The 26324-nt window shown below is 41.7% G+C and overlaps 1 protein-coding gene across 1 annotated transcript; it reads right to left on the minus strand.

Annotated features, from left to right (window-relative positions):
- Positions 1-15332: 15332 nt before the first annotated feature.
- On the minus strand, positions 15333-23605 carry LOC308331393 (uncharacterized protein; the record flags this gene model as incomplete). Its single annotated transcript, XM_080786816.1, has 5 exons — positions 23356-23605; positions 22571-22684; positions 18548-18661; positions 16566-16720; positions 15333-15493 (listed from the first exon to the last, which is right to left on the minus strand). Exons 1-5 carry the CDS (start codon positions 23487-23489, stop codon positions 15333-15335), a joined length of 678 nt encoding a protein of 225 aa, XP_080642942.1. The 5' UTR covers positions 23490-23605.
- Positions 23606-26324: the final 2719 nt, after the last annotated feature.

Genomic DNA, 26324 nt, shown 5'->3' on the forward strand with positions numbered 1-26324 from the left:
TTACTGCATGTTTTTGTGAGGGTACCTACCCTAGGGGACACGAGGAGAACATGTGAGGGTACCTACCCTAGGGGACACGGGGAGAACATGTGAGGGTACCTACCCTAGGGGACACGGGGAGAACATGTGGGGGGGAATGGTTGATAGAAATCCTTGCTCAATGTTCTTGAGTGAATTGAAGGAAATTGACATTTTGGACATAGTCAAAAACAGTCATAACAAAACATCTACCGACTATAATGATATTGACATGTCACTGGTCAAACAGGTCATTGGGGGGATTTTTAGGCCATTTACACACATATGTAGGCCTAATGTATCATTCAAAACAGGTTCATTTCCAGACCAATAAATGAAAATAGCAAAGGTCATTCCACTGTATAAAAATGGGAGCAAACACCACTTCACAAACTGTAGGGGAGAGCGGGGTCAGTTGGTGCGGTAGGACGGTTGCACCTCGGACTGGATACCATACAACGCCTTTTCGTCGCATATTTCCGGTGACGTCATTCGATTCCACAGTGCCCGAAAGCCTTGCAGACAAAAAATTATCCATTTCCGCCTAAAATTGACGGAGCTACAGACCCTTTTGTGTTTTTGCACGCTTTAAGTAGCGGAGACTGGAAGAGAGACAGGTCGGTTGACGCGCATTTTACTAATTCCCTCCCTGCACAGAGATTAATTAATTTCAAGTAACCAAACTTTTTTGTGAACAAGATACACTTGTCCTCTCCCATTATCCCGAGTGTTTTTTAATTTTGGTGAAACGAGTCGGACGCAATCGGCAAGCAAAGTGATCTCGCTCTTACTTCCGCGTCTTTCGTCCTTGATCTTGCTTTTGACAGGACGAAAGGTTTTTTTTCTTTGCTTGCCGATTGCGTCCGACTCGTTTCACCAAAATTAAAAAACACTCGGGGTAATGGGAGAGGACAAGTGTATCTTGTTCACAAAAAAGTTTGGTTACTTGAAATTAATTAATCTCTGTGCAGGGAGGGATTAGTAAAATGCGCATCAACCGACCCTGCTCTCCCCTACAGACCTGTCTCATTACTGCCACAATTCTCAGAGATATTGGAGAAACGTTTTAACAGCAGACTTCATAGATTCATTCTTTGACAGATTTAATATACTCTCAGAGATTCAATATGGTTTCAGAAAGAACAGATCAACATCTCAGGCATTGATGGAATCACAGACGCCATTGATAATCGCCAATATGCAATAGGAATATTCATTTACCTCAAAAAAGCTTTTGACACTATCCATCACAACACAACACATTAGTAATTAAACTGGAGAAAACTGGTATCAGAGGCATTGCAATAAACTGGATTAAAAGTTACTTGGACAGACGGCAACAGTTTGAGAAACTGGGCACCTATTGCTCAAGTTGTCTGGAAATGACTTGTGGTGTCCCCCAGGGGTCAGTACTGGGGCCCAAACTATTTATTCTTTAGATCGATGATATTTACAAAGTATCAAAGCTGCTGTCACTATAGTACTTTCTGCAGACGACACTAATGTATTTTGCTCTGGTGATAATCTGGATAAACTGCAGGTTGACATCAATGAAGAATTAAGTAAATTAAAAATTATCTTTGAATGTGAGCAAGACAAAGTTTATACTATTTGGTAATCACAGGACTAACACACAGGCACATTATAATATACATATTGATGGGATTGCTATTGACCGGGTTCATGGAAATACATTTCTGGGCGTGACAATAGATGACAGGCTTAGCTGGAAACCACACATTACTAACGTCAAGTACAAAGTGGCTAGAAGTATAGCAGTCATAAATAAGGCAAAGCAGGTTCTCGATCCCAAGTCACTTCACACTCTCTACTGTTCAATTAAATTAGTATTGCCATATTTTCATTATATGGAAATAACTATAAGAATTCAGTTCAGTCGCTATATAGTCATTCTACAGAAAAGAGCAATAAGAATCATTCATAAGGTCAGCTATCTGGAACATACTAATTCTCTATTTTTACAGTCAAGACTGCTCAAATTCACTGATTGCAACTCTTTGTATATTGGCATCGAGCAGGCATCACTCAGGCGTTTACAGCTAGTGCAGAACACAGCTGCCCGCCTTCTCACCGGCACTATAAAATATGTTATAGTGTAATAGTGTATATTGTATAGTGTTACAGTGTCATAGTGTTGTATATATTTATAGGAGGGTTGACATACCGTGAATCATGAGGTCCAGGTTCGTTACTGAAGTCAGGAGGATTTCCTTTAGACCAGTCACTCTTCACAGACAGAAGGCTGGGAGTTGGAGACTCTGCTCTGTGGTGGACACTTCTGGAATCATACAGACAGAAATAACAATACATAAACAACAGAGACATTGAATAATACTACTAGAAATAATACTAAGTAAATAACAGACATTAATTAGCATAACAGTAGCTTGTATTCCATGTAGTACAAACGGTGCAATGGAATGATTTGCCCAAGGAGATGAAGACAAGTGCCTCTCTAAACACTTAAAACTTAGGTCAGGATTGAGAAGGCGTTTTTAGAATCCTGAATGGGTCTGTTGAATTGAGCAATTGTAACAGTTATCTCCTTAACACATTCCTACCAGGATTACTGCATGTTTTTGTGAGGGTACCTACCCTAGGGGACACGAGGAGAACATGTGAGGGTACCTACCCTAGGGGACACGGGGAGAACATGTGAGGGTACCTACCCTAGGGGACACGGGGAGAACATGTGGGGGGGAATGGTTGATAGAAATCCTTGCTCAATGTTCTTGAGTGAATTGAAGGAAATTGACATTTTGGACATAGTCAAAAACAGTCATAACAAAACATCTACCGACTATAATGATATTGACATGTCACTGGTCAAACAGGTCATTGGGGGGATTTTTAGGCCATTTACACACATATGTAGGCCTAATGTATCATTCCAAACAGGTTCATTTCCAGACCAATAAATGAAAATAGCAAAGGTCATTCCACTGTATAAAAATGGGAGCAAACACCACTTCACAAACTGTACAGACCTGTCTCATTACTGCCACAATTCTCAGAGATATTGGAGAAACGTTTTAACAGCAGACTTCATAGATTCATTCTTTGACAGATTTAATATACTCTCAGAGATTCAATATGGTTTCAGAAAGAACAGATCAACATCTCAGGCATTGATGGAATCACAGACGCCATTGATAATCGCCAGTATGCAATAGGAATATTCATTTACCTCAAAAAAGCTTTTGACACTATCCATCACAACACAACACATTAGTAATTAAACTGGAGAAAACTGGTATCAGAGGCATTGCAATAAACTGGATTAAAAGTTACTTGGACAGACGGCAACAGTTTGAGAAACTGGGCACCTATTGCTCAAGTTGTCTGGAAATGACTTGTGGTGTCCCCCAGGGGTCAGTACTGGGGCCCAAACTATTTATTCTTTAGATCGATGATATTTACAAAGTATCAAAGCTGCTGTCACTATAGTACTTTCTGCAGACGACACTAATGTATTTTGCTCTGGTGATAATCTGGATAAACTGCAGGTTGACATCAATGAAGAATTTATACTATTTGGTAATCACAGGACTAACACACAGGCACATTATAATATACATATTGATGGGATTGCTATTGACCGGGTTCATGGAAATACATTTCTGGGCGTGACAATAGATGACAGGCTTAGCTGGAAACCACACATTACTAACGTCAAGTACAAAGTGGCTAGAAGTATAGCAGTCATAAATAAGGCAAAGCAGGTTCTCGATCCCAAGTCACTTCACACTCTCTACTGTTCAATTAAATTAGTATTGCCATATTTTCATTATATGGAAATAACTATAAGAATTCAGTTCAGTCGCTATATAGTCATTCTACAGAAAAGAGCAATAAGAATCATTCATAAGGTCAGCTATCTGGAACATACTAATTCTCTATTTTTACAGTCAAGACTGCTCAAATTCACTGATTGCAACTCTTTGTATATTGGCATCGAGCAGGCATCACTCAGGCGTTTACAGCTAGTGCAGAACACAGCTGCCCGCCTTCTCACCGGCACTATAAAATATGTTATAGTGTAATAGTGTATATTGTATAGTGTTACAGTGTCATAGTGTTGTATATATTTATTGGAGGGTTGACATACTGTGAATCAGGAGGTCCAGGTTCGTTACTGAAGTCAGGAGGATTTCCTTTAGACCAGTCACTCTTCACAGACAGAAGGCTGGGAGTTGGAGACTCTGCTCTGTGGTGGACACTTCTGGAATCATACAGACAGAAATAACAATACATAAACAACAGAGACATTGAATAATACTACTAGAAATAATACTAAGTAAATAACAGACATTAATTAGCATAACAGTAGCTTGTATTCCATGTAGTACAAACGGTGCAATGGAATGATTTGCCCAAGGAGATAAAGACAAGTGCCTCTCTAAACACTTAAAACTTAGGTCAGGATTGAGAAGGCGTTTTTAGAATCCTGAATGGGTCTGTTGAATTGAGCAATTGTAACAGTTATCTCCTTAACACATTCCTACCAGGATTACTGCATGTTTTTGTGAGGGTACCTACCCTAGGGGACACGAGGAGAACATGTGAGGGTACCTATCCTAGGGGACACGGGGAGAACATGTGAGGGTACCTACCCTAGGGGACACGGGGAGAACATGTGGGGGGGAATGGTTGATAGAAATCCTTGCTCAATGTTCTTGAGTGAATTGAAGGAAATTGTCATTTTGGACATAGTCAAAAACAGTCATAACAAAACATCTACCGACTATAATGATATTGACATGTCACTGGTCAAACAGGTCATTGGGGGGATTTTTAGGCCATTTACACACATATGTAGGCCTAATGTATCATTCAAAACAGGTTCATTTCCAGACCAATAAATGAAAATAGCAAAGGTCATTCCACTGTATAAAAATGGGAGCAAACACCACTTCACAAACTGTACAGACCTGTCTCATTACTGCCACAATTCTCAGAGATATTGGAGAAACGTTTTAACAGCAGACTTCATAGATTCATTCTTTGACAGATTTAATATACTCTCAGAGATTCAATATGGTTTCAGAAAGAACAGATCAACATCTCAGGCATTGATGGAATCACAGACGCCATTGATAATCGCCAATATGCAATAGGAATATTCATTTACCTCAAAAAAGCTTTTGACACTATCCATCACAACACAACACATTAGTAATTAAACTGGAGAAAACTGGTATCAGAGGCATTGCAATAAACTGGATTAAAAGTTACTTGGACAGACGGCAACAGTTTGAGAAACTGGGCACCTATTGCTCAAGTTGTCTGGAAATGACTTGTGGTGTCCCCCAGGGGTCAGTACTGGGGCCCAAACTATTTATTCTTTAGATCGATGATATTTACAAAGTATCAAAGCTGCTGTCACTATAGTACTTTCTGCAGACGACACTAATGTATTTTGCTCTGGTGATAATCTGGATAAACTGCAGGTTGACATCAATGAAGAATTAAGTAAATTAAAAATTATCTTTGAATGTGAGCAAGACAAAGTTTATACTATTTGGTAATCACAGGACTAACACACAGGCACATTATAATATACATATTGATGGGATTGCTATTGACCGGGTTCATGGAAATACATTTCTGGGCGTGACAATAGATGACAGGCTTAGCTGGAAACCACACATTACTAACGTCAAGTACAAAGTGGCTAGAAGTATAGCAGTCATAAATAAGGCAAAGCAGGTTCTCGATCCCAAGTCACTTCACACTCTCTACTGTTCAATTAAATTAGTATTGCCATATTTTCATTATATGGAAATAACTATAAGAATTCAGTTCAGTCGCTATATAGTCATTCTACAGAAAAGAGCAATAAGAATCATTCATAAGGTCAGCTATCTGGAACATACTAATTCTCTATTTTTACAGTCAAGACTGCTCAAATTCACTGATTGCAACTCTTTGTATATTGGCATCGAGCAGGCATCACTCAGGCGTTTACAGCTAGTGCAGAACACAGCTGCCCGCCTTCTCACCGGCACTATAAAATATGTTATAGTGTAATAGTGTATATTGTATAGTGTTACAGTGTCATAGTGTTGTATATATTTATAGGAGGGTTGACATACCGTGAATCATGAGGTCCAGGTTCGTTACTGAAGTCAGGAGGATTTCCTTTAGACCAGTCACTCTTCACAGACAGAAGGCTGGGAGTTGGAGACTCTGCTCTGTGGTGGACACTTCTGGAATCATACAGACAGAAATAACAATACATAAACAACAGAGACATTGAATAATACTACTAGAAATAATACTAAGTAAATAACAGACATTAATTAGCATAACAGTAGCTTGTATTCCATGTAGTACAAACGGTGCAATGGAATGATTTGCCCAAGGAGATGAAGACAAGTGCCTCTCTAAACACTTAAAACTTAGGTCAGGATTGAGAAGGCGTTTTTAGAATCCTGAATGGGTCTGTTGAATTGAGCAATTGTAACAGTTATCTCCTTAACACATTCCTACCAGGATTACTGCATGTTTTTGTGAGGGTACCTACCCTAGGGGACACGAGGAGAACATGTGAGGGTACCTACCCTAGGGGACACGGGGAGAACATGTGAGGGTACCTACCCTAGGGGACACGGGGAGAACATGTGGGGGGGAATGGTTGATAGAAATCCTTGCTCAATGTTCTTGAGTGAATTGAAGGAAATTGACATTTTGGACATAGTCAAAAACAGTCATAACAAAACATCTACCGACTATAATGATATTGACATGTCACTGGTCAAACAGGTCATTGGGGGGATTTTTAGGCCATTTACACACATATGTAGGCCTAATGTATCATTCCAAACAGGTTCATTTCCAGACCAATAAATGAAAATAGCAAAGGTCATTCCACTGTATAAAAATGGGAGCAAACACCACTTCACAAACTGTACAGACCTGTCTCATTACTGCCACAATTCTCAGAGATATTGGAGAAACGTTTTAACAGCAGACTTCATAGATTCATTCTTTGACAGATTTAATATACTCTCAGAGATTCAATATGGTTTCAGAAAGAACAGATCAACATCTCAGGCATTGATGGAATCACAGACGCCATTGATAATCGCCAGTATGCAATAGGAATATTCATTTACCTCAAAAAAGCTTTTGACACTATCCATCACAACACAACACATTAGTAATTAAACTGGAGAAAACTGGTATCAGAGGCATTGCAATAAACTGGATTAAAAGTTACTTGGACAGACGGCAACAGTTTGAGAAACTGGGCACCTATTGCTCAAGTTGTCTGGAAATGACTTGTGGTGTCCCCCAGGGGTCAGTACTGGGGCCCAAACTATTTATTCTTTAGATCGATGATATTTACAAAGTATCAAAGCTGCTGTCACTATAGTACTTTCTGCAGACGACACTAATGTATTTTGCTCTGGTGATAATCTGGATAAACTGCAGGTTGACATCAATGAAGAATTTATACTATTTGGTAATCACAGGACTAACACACAGGCACATTATAATATACATATTGATGGGATTGCTATTGACCGGGTTCATGGAAATACATTTCTGGGCGTGACAATAGATGACAGGCTTAGCTGGAAACCACACATTACTAACGTCAAGTACAAAGTGGCTAGAAGTATAGCAGTCATAAATAAGGCATAAATAAGGCAAAGCAGGTTCTCGATCCCAAGTCACTTCACACTCTCTACTGTTCAATTAAATTAGTATTGCCATATTTTCATTATATGGAAATAACTATAAGAATTCAGTTCAGTCGCTATATAGTCATTCTACAGAAAAGAGCAATAAGAATCATTCATAAGGTCAGCTATCTGGAACATACTAATTCTCTATTTTTACAGTCAAGACTGCTCAAATTCACTGATTGCAACTCTTTGTATATTGGCATCGAGCAGGCATCACTCAGGCGTTTACAGCTAGTGCAGAACACAGCTGCCCGCCTTCTCACCGGCACTATAAAATATGTTATAGTGTAATAGTGTATATTGTATAGTGTTACAGTGTCATAGTGTTGTATATATTTATTGGAGGGTTGACATACTGTGAATCAGGAGGTCCAGGTTCGTTACTGAAGTCAGGAGGATTTCCTTTAGACCAGTCACTCTTCACAGACAGAAGGCTGGGAGTTGGAGACTCTGCTCTGTGGTGGACACTTCTGGAATCATACAGACAGAAATAACAATACATAAACAACAGAGACATTGAATAATACTACTAGAAATAATACTAAGTAAATAACAGACATTAATTAGCATAACAGTAGCTTGTATTCCATGTAGTACAAACGGTGCAATGGAATCATTTGCCCAAGGAGATAAAGACAAGTGCCTCTCTAAACACTTAAAACTTAGGTCAGGATTGAGAAGGCGTTTTTAGAATCCTGAATGGGTCTGTTGAATTGAGCAATTGTAACAGTTATCTCCTTAACACATTCCTACCAGGATTACTGCATGTTTTTGTGAGGGTACCTACCCTAGGGGACACGAGGAGAACATGTGAGGGTACCTACAATAGGGGACACGGGGAGAACATGTGAGGGTACCTACCCTAGGGGACACGGGGAGAACATGTGGGGGGGAATGGTTGATAGAAATCCTTGCTCAATGTTCTTGAGTGAATTGAAGGAAATTGACATTTTGGACATAGTCAAAAACAGTCATAACAAAACATCTACCGACTATAATGATATTGACATGTCACTGGTCAAACAGGTCATTGGGGGGATTTTTAGGCCATTTACACACATATGTAGGCCTAATGTATCATTCAAAACAGGTTCATTTCCAGACCAATAAATGAAAATAGCAAAGGTCATTCCACTGTATAAAAATGGGAGCAAACACCACTTCACAAACTGTACAGACCTGTCTCATTACTGCCACAATTCTCAGAGATATTGGAGAAACGTTTTAACAGCAGACTTCATAGATTCATTCTTTGACAGATTTAATATACTCTCAGAGATTCAATATGGTTTCAGAAAGAACAGATCAACATCTCAGGCATTGATGGAATCACAGACGCCATTGATAATCGCCAGTATGCAATAGGAATATTCATTTACCTCAAAAAAGCTTTTGACACTATCCATCACAACACAACACATTAGTAATTAAACTGGAGAAAACTGGTATCAGAGGCATTGCAATAAACTGGATTAAAAGTTACTTGGACAGACGGCAACAGTTTGAGAAACTGGGCACCTATTGCTCAAGTTGTCTGGAAATGACTTGTGGTGTCCCCCAGGGGTCAGTACTGGGGCCCAAACTATTTATTCTTTAGATCGATGATATTTACAAAGTATCAAAGCTGCTGTCACTATAGTACTTTCTGCAGACGACACTAATGTATTTTGCTCTGGTGATAATCTGGATAAACTGCAGGTTGACATCAATGAAGAATTAAGTAAATTAAAAATTATCTTTGAATGTGAGCAAGACAAAGTTTATACTATTTGGTAATCACAGGACTAACACACAGGCACATTATAATATACATATTGATGGGATTGCTATTGACCGGGTTCATGGAAATACATTTCTGGGCGTGACAATAGATGACAGGCTTAGCTGGAAACCACACATTACTAACGTCAAGTACAAAGTGGCTAGAAGTATAGCAGTCATAAATAAGGCAAAGCAGGTTCTCGATCCCAAGTCACTTCACACTCTCTACTGTTCAATTAAATTAGTATTGCCATATTTTCATTATATGGAAATAACTATAAGAATTCAGTTCAGTCGCTATATAGTCATTCTACAGAAAAGAGCAATAAGAATCATTCATAAGGTCAGCTATCTGGAACATATAATTCTCTATTTTTACAGTCAAGACTGCTCAAATTCACTGATTGCAACTCTTTGTATATTGGCATCGAGCAGGCATCACTCAGGCGTTTACAGCTAGTGCAGAACACAGCTGCCCGCCTTCTCACCGGCACTATAAAATATGTTATAGTGTAATAGTGTATATTGTATAGTGTTACAGTGTCCTAGTGTTGTATATATTTATAGGAGGGTTGATGTCACGACTATGGTCGTGTGTGGTTATGATTAATTATGAGTGTTATGATTTATGAGTGTTATTTTGGATTATAAATATATATATGTTTATTGCTAATAGTATATATATATATTTATATGGTGGTATATTGTTATAGTATATATATATGTATGTGGATTATCTTAGGCCTAGATGTCTTCTAATATATATATATATATCTATATCTGTGCAGCAGTTGTTATGAACCTGTATTAGACTAACTCTCCTCCCATGCAGAGTATACTAATGGGTCTTCAGACAGACTGATTGTCATCAGCTGTGTGTCTGGCTTAACCCTGTCGGTCATGACCATGGAGGTTTGATCAACCTCCCTGATTGGCTGACGGTCACGTGAGGGAGCGAACGGCCGTAGCTCCCACACTACTAAGCCCATTCATGCCCAGCCCGGCGCTGGGGAAACACTTCTAAGGTCTTTCCCCCATCCGCCGTACTGCTACATTATGCCAACTGTTTTCGTTTGTTCTTTAGTTTGTGAAGTTGAACCTTTGTGTTGTTAGCCGTTATTCCCTTCGGAAAGGTATAACGTGCTATAGTTTTGTTTTGGTAATCCGAGTTTGTATTTAATTTGAAGTTGAAGAGCCATTTATTTGTACTATTGTTAATTATTATATTTATTCACTATACTACTGAATAAATACTTGCATTAAGGCCTTGGTTTCCGTTTCTCCTATCTATCTTACATTACCTTTTACCCCTAGACATATGGTTTTGTAACATATTTGGGAGCCCGTCCGTTTCAAAAAACAAATTAAGGATTCAGTTGTTCAGTTGGTTATGTTTTTTGTTTTGCTAGTATTGCTTTTGGTGGTAGACGGATTGGGGAGTATTAATGGTGAGTATGTTGCTCGCACCAGTTTGAGTAACAGATTTTGTTGCGGTGGTATGGCCTCTGATGACCAGGGTGCTAGTACGGATGTCCTGTCGCTTGAGGAGCTACAACAGTGCTCATATTGGGAATTGTACAGTATTGCCAGACAATTTAACGTTCCTTTACCGCACGGTACCAAAAAGAAAGAGGCGATTTTCGCAGCTGTCTCACGGCAGTTGCTTTCACAGGGAGTCATTACGATGCTGTCGGATGAGAGTGGGGGGGGAGACGTATCACTCATTGTCGCAGAACCGAGTTCCAGTGGGGCCAATCAGTCTGACACTACGGGTGTGTTAGAGCAGGGCGAGGATCCCGCGGGGGACCCGTCTGCTCAGGCCCCACATGATGACCCACGGGGCACTGGGGGGAGTCCTCAGGACATAGGGGGGGTTCTGCGCCTCCGGGAGCTTGAGCTGGAAATAGCACGAACAACGCTGAAGAGCGAGGAGTGCAAACTAGAGCGTCAGAGACATGAGCTCGACATGGCACGCCTGCGAGGCCAGACCTACCCCGACGAGGCGTCCGCAGGGGCGCCCGCCTCCCAGCAGCAACACGGGTCATCCCAGGTTCCAGAGGAGTGGCAGCGTTCGACATAAGCAAACAAATCGCATTGGTACCTGCGTTCAAGGAGGGTGAGTTGGATAACTACTTTTGTGCTTTTGAACGAATTGCTGGTGCTGTTAAGTGGCCCAGGGAATTCTGGAGTTTGCTACTCCAATGTAAGTTGACAGGTAGAGCACAGGATATCTGTAGCGCACTCACGGTGGATGAGAGCCTATGTTATGATGTCGTAAAGGCGGCTATCCTTAGCGGTTTCGAAATGGTGCCTGAACATTATAGGCAAAAATATAGGGCCGCTCAAAAATCCTCTACTCAAACGTTTGTGGAATTTGGCCGTGAAAAAGCCACATTGTTTAGGAAATGGTGCAACGCGAGCAACGTACACACTTTTGAGCAGCTTACTGAGCTGATAGTGATGGAAGATTTCAAATCATGTATCCCAGATCGTATTGTTGTCTATCTTGAGGAACAAAAGATTAACTCAATTGCTAAAGCCTCTGTGAGGGCCGATGAATATGATCTGACGCACCGGTCTGGTGTTTCTCCGGTGCGTAGCGGGGAGGGTCTGTTTAACATGCAGAAAAAACAGCACAAATTGTCACAGCCGAAAAGTCCACCGAGGGGCGCAAGTGCAGCGCCTGACAATCGTGCTTGCTTTTACTGTCATGAAATGGGCCATTTGGTTTCTCGTTGCCCTAAAGTACAACATAAGCAGCAGAAAGAGAATGGAAATGGAAATGTGTATTCAAAAAAACCAAAGGGTGTGGGGTTTGTGCATACTATTCCTCGGTCTGCTTCCGAGACAGCTATGGCTGTCCGGGCGGAGGTAGAGGAGTGTTTTGATCCCTTTATTTTGCATGGCTCAGTCTCTCTGTCTGATAAGGAAAATGAGCGCGTTCCTATCACCATTTTGCGTGATACAGGCGCCTCACAGTCCCTTATTTTACAGAGTGTACTGCCATTTGCGGAGAATACCTTTTGTGGTTCCGATGCATTGGTTTTGGGCGTGGAAATGATATCCTCTCGCGCTCCATTGCATATGATCCACCTACGCTCTCCACTTGTTTCTGGTCTTGTGCAGATCGGGTTACGTGAAAGTTTACCCATTGAAGGTGTGATCGGGTTACGTGAAAGTTTACCCATTGAAGGTGTGGGGATGATTCTTGGCAACGACATAGCTGGGGAAAAAGTGTTTGCGTCGCTAGAAGTGGTTGAAAAGCCTGTGGCTAACGTAGCTATGCCTGTGTTGGGAGCCCCACCCACTGTGTTTCCGGGTTGTGCTGTGACTCGCGCACAATCGAAAAAGTTTGATGACGAGGCTACGTTGTGTGACACTTTCTTGTGTGCCGAGCGACCAGTGGGTGATGCCCCACAGACACCGCGTAAGCGGGCTAGGAAAAGCTTGCTGGCTACTAAAAGTGATTTTGGGTTTGATATCGATAGGGAAACATTTGCGCATGCGCAGAAGCACGATCGCTCTCTCTCTGTGTGCTGGGAGGCAGTTACCAAAGTGGGTGATGCTGCTGTGCCGAGTGCATATAGTGTAGAGGATGGCCTCCTTGTGCGTAAATGGTTTCCAGCGGCTATCGGTGACTTGAAATGGAATGTGGTGCGTCAGGTTGTGGTACCTCAGGGTTTCCGTTCCCAGATTCTCAGTCTGGCTCACGACAACATTTCTGGCCACCTGGGCATTCGTAAAACTTATGACCGCATCCTACGCTATTTTTTCTGGCCGGGTTTGAATGCGTCTGTTACTGACTTCTGCCGCACTTGTCATGTGTGTCAGATGACGGGGAAGCCAAACCAGACTATTCCGCCCGCGCCGTTGAAACCGATCCCTGCTGTGGGTGAACCATTTGAGCACATCATGATTGACTGTGTCGGTCCATTACCGACCACAAAATCTGGTCACAAATACCTTCTTACTGTAATGTGTAGTGCAACGCGCTACCCAGAAGCGTTCCCATTACGCACACTAAAAGTGAGACCAGTTATTAAAGCGCTTTCTAGCTTTTTCTCTACTTTTGGTTTTTGCCGGTATCTTCAAAGTGACCAGGGCTCAAATTTCATGTCAAAATTATTTGCTCAAGTTGCTTCCACCCTTGGCATAGAACACAGACACTCTAGCGCTTATCATCCTGAGTCCCAGGGCGCGCTTGAGCGGTTTCACCAGACGTTGAAAGCGATGATGAAGAAATACTGTCACGAAACTGGTAAAGCCTGGGACGAGGGCTTGCCTTATCTTATGCTGGCAGTAAGAGAGAGCGTACAGGAGTCGCTGGGGTTTAGCCCAGCGGAGCTGGTGTTTGGCCATACGGTGTGCGGGCCGTTGCGTGCGTTTCGAGAGGGCTTATTAGCCAACGCAAACTCGCCGGTGACTAATGTATTGGATTTTGTTGCGGGGTTTCGCGAGCGATTGCACAAGGCCAGACAGATGGCTAGCAGCTTTCTGAGTAAAGCTCAAGGTAAAATGAAGGCATGGTTTGACAGGAAGGCTGTGCATAGAGTGTTTGCTGTGGGTCAGAGGGTGTTGGTGCTGCTCCCACTGCAAAGCTCAGCCTTCCAGGCCAAATTCAGTGGTCCTTATGTGATTGACAAAAAAATAAGTGAAACGGATTATGTGATTTTGACGCCCGATCGTCGCAAGAAGACAAGGGTTTGTCATGTGAATATGCTCAAGCCGTATCTGGCTCGCACCGAGTCAGATACTCCTGTTATTCCCGCAGTTGTCGCCTCACTTTCTGCAGCAGCGCCGTCACTTTATTCCCCTGAGAGTGATGGGCTGCGTGTAAAAGGTTCGTCTGGGTCACGTCTACAGAACTCTGAAATATTGAATGATTTACCGGGGTATTTAAAACATTTGGGTCCCCAGGCACAAGCAGACATTATTGATTTGATGGAAAATAATGTGAATCTGTTTTCAGATAACCCATCATGCACATCAGCCCTTTCTCATGATGTAATTGTACAGAAGGATTGCCCTCCTATTAAGCAACATGCCTATCGGGTTAATCCAACCAAGCGTGCTTTACTACGAAAAGAGGTTGACTACTTGTTAGAGAACGGGCTGGCTGTTCATAGCAGCAGTGCGTGGTCTAGTCCCTGCTTGCTGGTGCCTAAGGCTGACGGGAGCCAGCGGTTTTGTACAGATTTTCGTAAGGTTAACAATATAACGCAGGCTGACAGTTATCCGCTCCCGAGGATGTTGGATTGCGTGGATCGGGTGGGGTCTGCTAAATTTGTAACTAAATTGGATTTTCTAAAGGGTTATTGGCAAGTGGCTTTGACACCCCGTGCATCAGAGATCAGTGCATTCGTGACACCAGACGGTTTATACCAATATACAGTGATGCCATTTGGCTTAAGAAATGCACCAGCGACATTTCAAAGATTAATGAATAATGTACTAAGAGGCGTGGACAATACAGAGACTTATTTGGACGATGTTGTGGCATATAATGATACTTGGCTTGAGCATATACACACTTTGAGACAGATTTTTCAGCGGTTAGGAGAGGCTAACCTGACATTAAATTTGTCAAAATGTGAATTTGGTTGTGCGACCGTAACGTATCTTGGGAAGCAGGTTGGTCAGGGCCAGGTACGTGCTATTAATGCAAAAATCCAGGCTATTCTAGAATATCCTGTGCCAAGGACTAGGCGTGAGCTCCGCCGGTTTTTGGGCATGGCAGGTTACTACCGGGGGTTTTGCAAAAATTTTGCTGCCGTCACTGCGCCGCTGACTACGCGGACTAGCGTCAAAAGAGTATTTATCTGGTCGCCTGCCTGTCAGTTAGCGTTCGAATCCTGCAAGGCTCTCCTCTGCAGCACTCCAGTCCTGGCTGCGCCCGACTTCACCAAACCGTTCAAGCTGGAGGTGGATGCCAGCGCCTGTGGGGCCGGTGCTGTCCTGCTCCAGGAGGATCTTCAGGATATCGATCATCCCATCTGTTACTATTCAAAGAAATTTAATTCAGCGCAGGGTAACTATAGTACCGTTGAGAAGGAAGCTCTCGCCCTGTTACTTGCATTACAATTTTTCGAGGTATATGTTGGCTCAAGCCCGTTGCCTATTGTTGTCTATACTGACCATAATCCCCTTGTGTTCCTAAGGCAAATGCAAAATTAAAATCAAAGACTGATGAGATGGTCCTTGATGCTACAAGACTTTGAAGTGGAAATTCGCCACAAGAAGGGGACGGACAATGTCCTTGCGGATGCCCTTTCCCGGGTTTAAGGTGCTCTCTTCTGTGAGAAGAAGTTATTTGGGGATATAACTTCTTTTCGGGAAGGGGGGTGTCACGACTATGGTCGTGTGTGGTTATGATTAATTATGAGTGTTATGATTTATGAGTGTTATTTTGGATTATAAATATATATATATATGTTTATTGCTAATAGTATATATATATATTTATATGGTGGTATATTGTTATAGTATATATATATGTATGTGGATTATCTTAGGCCTAGATGTCTTCTAATATATATATATATATCTATATCTGTGCAGCAGTTGTTATGAACCTGTATTAGACTAACTCTCCTCCCATGCAGAGTATACTAATGGGTCTTCAGACAGACTGATTGTCATCAGCTGTGTGTCTGGCTTAACCCTGTCGGTCATGACCATGGAGGTCTGATCAACCTCCCTGATTGGCTGACGGTCACGTGAGGGAGCGAACGGCCGTAGCTCCCACACTACTAAGCCCATTCATGCCCAGCCCGGCGCTGGGGAAACACTTCTAAGGTCTTTCCCCCATCCGCCGTACTGCTACATTATGCCAACTGTTTTCGTTTGTTCTTTAGTTTGTGAAGTTGAACCTTTGTGTTGTTAGCCGTTATTCCCTTCGGAAAGGTATAACGTGCTATAGTTTTGTTTTGGTAATCCGAGTTTGTATTTAATTTGAAGTTGAAGAGCCATTTATTTGTACTATTGTTAATTATTATATTTATTCACTATACTACTGAATAAATATTTGCATTAAGGCCTTGGTTTCCGTTTCTCCTATCTATCTTACATTACCTTTTACCCCTAGACATATGGTTTTGTAACAGTTGACATACTGTGAATCAGGAGATCCAGGTTCGTTACTGAAGTCAGGAGGATTTCCTTTAGACCAGTCACTCTTCACAGACAGAAGGCTGGGAGTTGGAGACTCTGCTCTGTGGTGGACACTTCTGGAATCATACAGACAGAAATAACAATACATAAACAACAGAGACAGTGAATAATACTACTAGAAATAATACTAAGTAAATAACAGACATTAATTAGCATAACAGTAGCTTGTATTCCATGTAGTACAAACGGTGCAATGGAATGATTTGCCCAAGGAGATAAAGACAAGTGCCTCTCTAAACACTTAAAACTTAGGTCAGGATTGAGAAGGCGTTTTTAGAATCCTGAATGGGTCTGTTGAATTGAGCAATTGTAACAGTTATCTCCTTAACACATTCCTACCAGGATTGCTGCATGTTTTTGTGAGGGTACCTACCCTAGGGGACACGAGGAGAACATGTGAGGGTACCTACCCTAGGGGACACGGGGAGAACATGTGAGGGTACCTACCCTAGGGGACACGGGGAGAACATGTGGGGGGGAATGGTTGATAGAAATCCTTGCTCAATGTTCTTGAGTGAATTGAAGGAAATTGACATTTTGGACATAGTCAAAAACAGTCATAACAAAACATCTACCGACTATAATGATATTGACATGTCACTGGTCAAACAGGTCATTGGGGGGATTTTTAGGCCATTTACACACATATGTAGGCCTAATGTATCATTCCAAACAGGTTCATTTCCAGACCAATAAATGAAAATAGCAAAGGTCATTCCACTGTATAAAAATGGGAGCAAACACCACTTCACAAACTGTACAGACCTGTCTCATTACTGCCACAATTCTCAGAGATATTGGAGAAACGTTTTAACAGCAGACAATATGGTTTCAGAAAGAACAGATCAACATCTCAGGCATTGATGGAATCACAGACGCCATTGATAATCGCCAGTATGCAATAGGAATATTCATTTACCTCAAAAAAGCTTTTGACACTATCCATCACAACACAACACATTAGTAATTAAACTGGAGAAAACTGGTATCAGAGGCATTGCAATAAACTGGATTAAAAGTTACTTGGACAGACGGCAACAGTTTGAGAAACTGGGCACCTATTGCTCAAGTTGTCTGGAAATGACTTGTGGTGTCCCCCAGGGGTCAGTACTGGGGCCCAAACTATTTATTCTTTAGATCGATGATATTTACAAAGTATCAAAGCTGCTGTCACTATAGTACTTTCTGCAGACGACACTAATGTATTTTGCTCTGGTGATAATCTGGATAAACTGCAGGTTGACATCAATGAAGAATTAAGTAAATTAAAAATTATCTTTGAATGTGAGCAAGACAAAGTTTAAACTATTTGGTAATCACAGGACTAACACACAGGCACATTATAATATACATATTGATGGGATTGCTATTGACCGGGTTCATGGAAATACATTTCTGGGCGTGACAATAGATGACAGGCTTAGCTGGAAACCACACATTACTAACGTCAAGTACAAAGTGGCTAGAAGTATAGCAGTCATAAATAAGGCAAAGCAGGTTCTCGATCCCAAGTCACTTCACACTCTCTACTGTTCAATTAAATTAGTATTGCCATATTTTCATTATATGGAAATAACTATAAGAATTCAGTTCAGTCGCTATATAGTCATTCTACAGAAAAGAGCAATAAGAATCATTCATAAGGTCAGCTATCTGGAACATACTAATTCTCTATTTTTACAGTCAAGACTGCTCAAATTCACTGATTGCAACTCTTTGTATATTGGCATCGAGCAGGCATCACTCAGGCGTTTACAGCTAGTGCAGAACACAGCTGCCCGCCTTCTCACCGGCACTATAAAATATGTTATAGTGTAATAGTGTATATTGTATAGTGTTACAGTGTCATAGTGTTGTATATATTTATAGGAGGGTTGACATACTGTGAATCAGGAGGTCCAGGTTCGTTACTGAAGTCAGGAGGATTTCCTTTAGACCAGTCACTCTTCACAGACAGAAGGCTGGGAGTTGGAGACTCTGCTCTGTGGTGGACACTTCTGGAATCATACAGACAGAAATAACAATACATAAACAACAGAGACAGTGAATAATACTACTAGAAATAATACTAAGTAAATAACAGACAGTAATTAGCATAACAGTAGCTTGTATTCCATGTAGTACAAACGGTGCAATGGAATGATTTGCCCAAGGAGATAAAGACAAGTGCCTCTCTAAACACTTAAAACTTAGGTCAGGATTGAGAAGGCGTTTTTAGAATCCTGATTGGGTCTGTTGAATTGAGGAATTGTAGAGGGACTTCCTCAGGAGAGCTTTGATGCTTCGGTGTCCGTGAAGAGATGGATGGGAGAGGGACTGAGAGTCAGGAGACCACATTTTAAATCCTGGCCCCAGGACAATGCATGAGTTAAAAATCACACCCATGGGAAGTGAGGTGCTCCTATCATTATATATCATCATACGTCATATTTGATGGACATTTGATCTAATTTCTTTAATTCTCAATAGCAAATATTGAGACCTGTGGGGACAAGCTGTATAGCAAAAAAGGGAAGGGAAAATGTATGTTGTTTATCGTGAACTGAATACATTGGCATACAAAGTAAATTTTAAGTGCAATGTGTTAAAACAAGGCTTTCTCCATGGTCTGAATAAATAAGTTTAATATTTTATTGTTAAACCTTAACCCGGCATGTAATGAACTCTGCAGTGCTCAGTGCTCATAAATGCAATGTCTTAATGCCACGGTTAGGTATGCACGTGACTAATGCACTGACATGGAGATGTTTACAAGACAGTGTTAATTGGTATACCGGTACTGCATTATACTGTTTTATTAATGCAATGTATTGCGTTATATATATTGTATGTGCTCCTTACTTTTTGGGTAGGTGCTCCTACTTTTTTTGCTAGTGCTACTAACTTTTTAATTTGGGAGCACTGGTGCTACCAAGAAAACTTAATTTCGAGCCCTGGGTTCACAGACATGCCGGTCTGACAGACAGACAGCAATCACTAGGGCTAATTAGCCCTATACAAAATTAGAAGTCCACATTATGGCATCAGTGCAATTCGGCCAGTCATAGTTTTAAGCCAGATCACCTTAATTAATTATAATATGGGCAACTGTAGCTGTGTAGGCTGTAGGCTACAACATTGATCTCATCATGAGATCAAACAAGTTTGGTGCCAAATGTCCCACGAATAATTTTAATATGACGACATCATGCAATGAAGCTGCACTTAGGCTGACAAAGAGGATATAGGCTACCCGCCGTATATGGTTGAACATTTAAATAGCTATATGCCTACCTACGTGTCCATGATCAGAACAAATCCATTCTCCACATGGCATTCAGACAGATGACAGTGAGATGATATTAATCTATTCCCCGCATGAATCAATGCAGCTCTGATATCTATTTTACTTCTGCAGGCGAGTGTGCAATAATTTTGTTCTTTAATTTTTTTATAACCCTGCAGTGCATTCATCAGTAAGGGCTTTTATCATTGCCGAGTAGTAATATAGCATTTGGTTGTGTGGTGAACAGTACAAATTAACTTCTTTCTCATTATGTGAAAGTAACTGTAACATCAGTTAACTTATTAACATTCTGACATTTAACAAGGAGTGAAGCAATGCGTGCCAAGTTGGCAAGTTTAGTTTATTAATTATATACATATAACTTGCGCTGTTTACTTGAAGATCTGTCCGTGCAGAGACCCTCCTGTCAAAAGTAACTGCTCTACAAGCTCATCGCGGCTCATCCTCTGTGCAGGCTATGATGACGTATTTAGATATTTCCTGTTGCCTTATGTTGTGTTGATTGGGCGTGGATGTTCCAACTAACCAGGCGACACCGCAGGCGAATCGCTTGGGAAAAATGCGGAAAGGATACACTCAGCGATCCGCACAAATGAAGTGATTACACCATGCAGGTTCCCTGAATATCACGGGAGCAAATTGCAGCTTGATCGGACGGATAAATACGATATCATTACGCATCTGTTTACGCATCAGTTACACTGTGGCGTATTTCTCCTTTGTGAATGAGGAGAGGACCATAGTGTGTATATTGTATAGTGTTAGTGGGCTCGATTCACCGACAATAAATACGCCAGAGTGTAACGGTGGCGGAAACAGATATCGTATTTATCTGTCCGATCAAGCTACGTTGAGATGACGTGTTATTCAGAGAAGCTGGTGTAATCACTTCATTTGTTCGGATCGCTGAGTGTATCCTTTCCGCATTTTTCCCAAGCGATTCGCCTGGTGTCGCCTGGTTAGTTGGAACATCCACGCCCATTCTACACCATATAAGGCAACAGGAAATCTCGAAATACGTCATCATAGCCGGCACAGAGGATTTAAACAGCGCGATGAGCTTGTAGAGTAGTTAATTTTAACAGGAGGTTCCAGTCTGCACGGTCAGATCTTCAAGCAAACCGCGCGAGTTATATGTATATAAACGAAACTTGCCAACTTGGCATGCATTGCTTCAATCCTTGTTAAATGTCAGAACGCTAATAAGTTAACTGATGTTACAGTTACTTTCACATAATGAGAAAGAAGTTAATTTGTAGGCTACTGTTCACCACACGACCAAATGCTATATTACAACTCGGCAATGATAAGCCCTTACTGATGAATGCACTGCAGGGTTATAAAAAAAAAGAAAGAACACTCGCCTGCAGAATAAAATAGATATCCGATACATTTTTTTAAATCAGAGCTGCATTGATTCATGCAGGGAATAGATTAATATCATCTCACTGTCATCTGTCTGAATGCCATGTGGAGAATGGATTTGTTATGATCATGGACAATACACGTAGGCATAGCTATTTAAAATTTCAACCATATACGGCGGATAGCCTATATCCTCTTGTAAATTCATGATGTTGTCATATTAAAATGATTTGCGGGACACGGCAAACTTGATTGATCTCATGATGAGATCAATGTAGTAGCCTACAGCCTACACAGCTACAACGTTGCCCATATTATAATTAATTAAGGTGAGCTGGCTTAAAACTGACTGGCCAAATTGCACGCGCTGATGCCATAATGTGGATTTATAGCCCTCGTGAGTCGTGACTGCTGTTTGTCTGTTAGACCGGCATGTCTGTGAACCATAGAATGCCGGGCCGTGTTCTGTCCTGGCCGGGCTCACCGCGCCATTATATTAATTTTCCAATGTAAATTTCACCCAGATTGGACTCGGTTCAGCGGCAGCATGCTGCTGTCCGCCCCACACACACACACACACACACCGATAGTCAGAGAACTGACTCACTAAACAACACTAAGACACACTAAACAACGTTGGATTCGTACAGTGCAGAATGCAGATAAGTGTAGGCCTATATGTTCTTATTATAATTGTGAGTTTGTTTTTTAACATGCAGTGCGAGTCCGCGGGAGCCGATCTACAAGCTCACAACACGTTGCACTGCCTAGAGAAGGCTGTCAAGTGAGCAGCGCAATTGCGCATGCTATAGAAATATCCTAATAAATAAATAAAAAGGTGTCGCTTGCAGGGGCAGTTTCCTTATGGGACTTGCCTCTAGAATGCATGCATAGAAGTGCATACAAGTGCACTCGGCTTTTGTATATCATTTTTTTATGTGCTGAACAATGTTAGGGACACATGCCTACATATTTTATCTGCGATTTGGGAACTATTTATTGATTCAGCATGAAGACTAAAGCCTTCTGAACGCTTGCGTAGATCCGTCCGCCACCTACAGAGGTCCCGTAGGATTTGACGGAATTTCCGACCAACCTACGTGAGCGTCAAGTTCACGGCCATTTCCATGAATTCCAAATTAATGTGGGAAATCCATGTAAATGCCTTTCCGCTAGTGTCACGTCATGTTATCATCGTAAACACCGTTGTGAATTTGGCCCATAGTGTGTATATTGTACAGGAGGATTCACATACTGTGTGTGTGGAGGTCCAGGTTCATTACTGAAGTCAGGAGGAAGTCCTTTAGACGTGTCACTCTTCATAGACATGTAGCTGGGTGTTGGAGACTCTGCTCTGTGGTACAGACTTCTGGAATCATAACATCGTTTGTGTGAATGACATTGTCAATTTTTTTTGTATTATTGTTACATTTCATTTTATTTATACAAGGGTAACATATTTTAGTTTCCTCTCACAACATTGCATTAAAAATTGCAAAAAACATATAAATTGTTTTGTTGTGGTTTTACTATGCATGTAAAATACTGTATTTACAGGGCCTGGCCAAGAGGGGGCACAAGTACACCAGATTAGGACTAGGAAGTTAGTAGGAGGCAGAGCCATATAGATTGATTTTAAATCCCTTTATTTTAGTTTTATAGTAATAGTACAACATAAACATTACAGAGACTTTAGTTGTCACTGTACAATACTTACTAAATATACAACACAATAACCGGTGATAGTTTAAACATGGCTTGTTGCATACTGTACACATACTGTATATTACTGTTCACATACTATACATGCACACAAGCAGCCAGCCTGTCTACTGAACACCACACTGATTTGTACCACTTCATTCACAAACTGCACACACAGTAATTTACAATCTGTAGATTAACTTTGAACAGGATTGATACAACATTATTAGATGTTATGTCTTGTTTTTGTCATTCATGTAACTTAGCATGAGATCACATGTATTATAGTGTTGTGTATATCAGTGGTATCAGTGGTATATCAGATGATTCACATACGTTGTATCTGGAGGTCCAGGTTCATTACTGAAGTCAGGAGGTTCATGACTCTTCATAGACACAGATGGAGGCTCTGCTCTGTGGATGTGATGTTTGTCAGCTCCCTCCTCCTCTCTCTCCTCACACTGACTCATCTTTGGTCTTCAGGAAACCTGTCAAGATTACAGTCACAATACACCAGGAAACAGTCAATGCTGGCCTAGTCCAGGCACATGCCACATAATGCCACATAATAGGCTCTTATTGTCGCGTCAGCTCGTCGCTTGTCTACTGTAACTATCAACAAAGGCACAAAAGCCAAAAACTAATCTTAAAAAAAGAGAGGAAATGTTTGCTGTATACGTAATGCGCGTGCACACACACACACACACACACACGCACGCACGCACGCACGCACGACACACACACACACACACACACACACACACACACACACACAGACGTGCAGAGAATGTTAGAGGGGCTAACATTTCTAAAATCTTGCTCCCAGCGGTTCTTGTAACCTTGTAAACCGAGGAACATCATTTATATTAGCAGGCGTGGTGTAGGAACAGTAGGAGAGTAAAGCATGGTGGTGTAGGAACAGTAGGAGAGTAAAGCATGGTGGTGTAGGAACAGTAGGAGAGTAAAGCATGGTGGTGTAGGAACAGTAGGAGAGTAAAGCATGGTGTTGTAGGAACAGTAGGAGAGTAAAGCATGGTGGTGTAGAAACAGTAGGAGAGTAAAGCATGGTGTTGTAGGAACAGTAGGAGAGTAAAGCATGGTGTGTAGGAACAGTAGGAGAGTAAAGCATGGTGGTGTAGAAACAGTAGGAGAGTAAAGCATGGTGTTGTAGGAACAGTAGGAGAGTAAAGCATGGTGTTGTAGGAACAGTAGGAGAGTAAAGCATGGTGGTGTAGGAACAGTAGGAGAGTAAAGCATGGTGGTGTAGGAACAGTAGGAGAGTAAAGCATGGAGGTGTAGGAACAGTAGGAGAGTAAAGCATGGTGTTGTAGGAACAGTAGGAGAGTAAAGCATGGTGGTGTAGAAACAGTAGGAGAGTAAAGCATGGTGTTGTAGGAACAGTAGGAGAGTAAAGCATGGTGTGTAGGAACAGTAGGAGAGTAAAGCATGGTGGTGTAGAAACAGTAGGAGAGTAAAGCATGGTGTTGTAGGAACAGTAGGAGAGTAAAGCATGGTGTTGTAGGAACAGTAGGAGAGTAAAGCATGGTGGTGTAGGAACAGTAGGAGAGTAAAGCATGGTGGTGTAGAAACAGTAGGAGAGTAAAGCATGGAGGTGTAGGAACAGTAGGAGAGTAAACACCGCGCACAGTGTATAGTTTGTTGATTAGGTTTTGATGCAGTAATGCTCTTTCTTTGCTTTTCATTATTATACTAATTGTTTTTGTATTATAAAGGTCTTAAAAGTCCTTAACTTGCCACTTTACTGTCATCTGGGGACCATTCCAAAATCATGTGTGGACCCCCTGGGGGTCCCAGCCCACATGTTGAGAACCACTGATCTACCTTACAGGTGACTCATAACAATCATGCCACACAGCAACATGGCAGAGAGGAGTGATGATTGGTTAACATCCAATGCCCAAAATCTCGGCCACTCTCTGACTCACACTGGCTCATGCCAGCATGGTGGCGTTACTGTGGAATCGGTGACCTGTGGAAAGCGGACTTCTAGGGTAAGCGGGCCGCATAAGACGACGGATCACCAGTTTGATACCCCTGATATAAGGTGTTCCTCCCTGTCCCCAGTTAACCCCTGGGCCTGGGGTAAAAAACGTACTGCCACACACACACACACACACACACACACACACACGTCAAGAACAACTGGACTGCAGTGGGTGGGGAGGAGTAACTGTTTTGTTATTTTGTATTTATCATTTATTTTCTGTAATATTTATTATAATTCTATTATGTTAGTAGTCATACAAAATAAAAAGGATGCTTTTCCTGAGAGTTATACCTGTCATAGCTATTTGTTCACTATTGTGAGGTTTATTGTATATGACTAAGCGAGTTTCAACTGTGATTTACTTGTAATGGTAGAGAGAACTCCATTTTTATAATACAGTATACATTCAAGTCTATATTTTGATACATATCATGGGCACAAAGTCATATCAAAACAATGTCCTTGGATGTGTTTTTATCAAAACTGTGTTTCTTCATAACAGGTTTTTGAGATACATGCATGAATAGACAAGGTACTGGTGGATCTGACAAAGAGTTAAGCACCCACTGACACAATAGTAAGCCAAATAGCACACACTGACTGAAGGCTGAAGCTCCCCTCCCCCTGGTCATTTTGCACACACCTTTACGGTGTTCACAGAACAGGTATTCAAATGCTAATACGGTGGCTTTGTTCCAGTGACCGCACGGTTCATTCACACTCCTGCAGCAACACTAATTCTTTACTGTTGATCATGCTGAAATGTTGGAACAAGATGCTGAAACAATTGAATGTGTTCGTTGTGAACTGAAAGCGTGTTCAGTTCTCTGTGTTGTTGTGTCAAAATGGTCGACTGTGTTTTAACACACATAAAGTAGCCTATGGAGTGTCTAGAGACAAAACAGGTTTTGCCAGTGTACGCACAACGCGTGATGTGTGTGTGGCGGCTGGAATGTGCCACGGGCCCTACGGTAAGATTGACAGCCCACCACCAACCCCCCCCCCCCCCCCCCATCCCCCCGCCCGCAGGGAAAGGCCGAGCGGGACCGTAAATAGTAAATACCATGCACTTCAGAACCCTGAACGTGTCTCAGTTGCAGCATAGCTGAGGCAATGAATAATACATAATGTAGGCTCACAGCACAGCAGGGCCGTGCAGAGAGCACTGGGGGGGTAGGGGCTCAAACTCCAGAAAAGGGCACATGTGTGGGCGCTCGTAGCGCTCGCCGATTTTTGGGGGTGGTCTTTTTGTGGAGTCCTTCCGTTGTGCCATTTCATGTCATTGGACAGTAAAATA

This window comes from Protomyctophum bolini, assembly GCF_963924005.1.
Source record: "Protomyctophum bolini genome assembly, chromosome: 17".
Taxonomy (NCBI): domain Eukaryota; kingdom Metazoa; phylum Chordata; class Actinopteri; order Myctophiformes; family Myctophidae; genus Protomyctophum; species Protomyctophum bolini.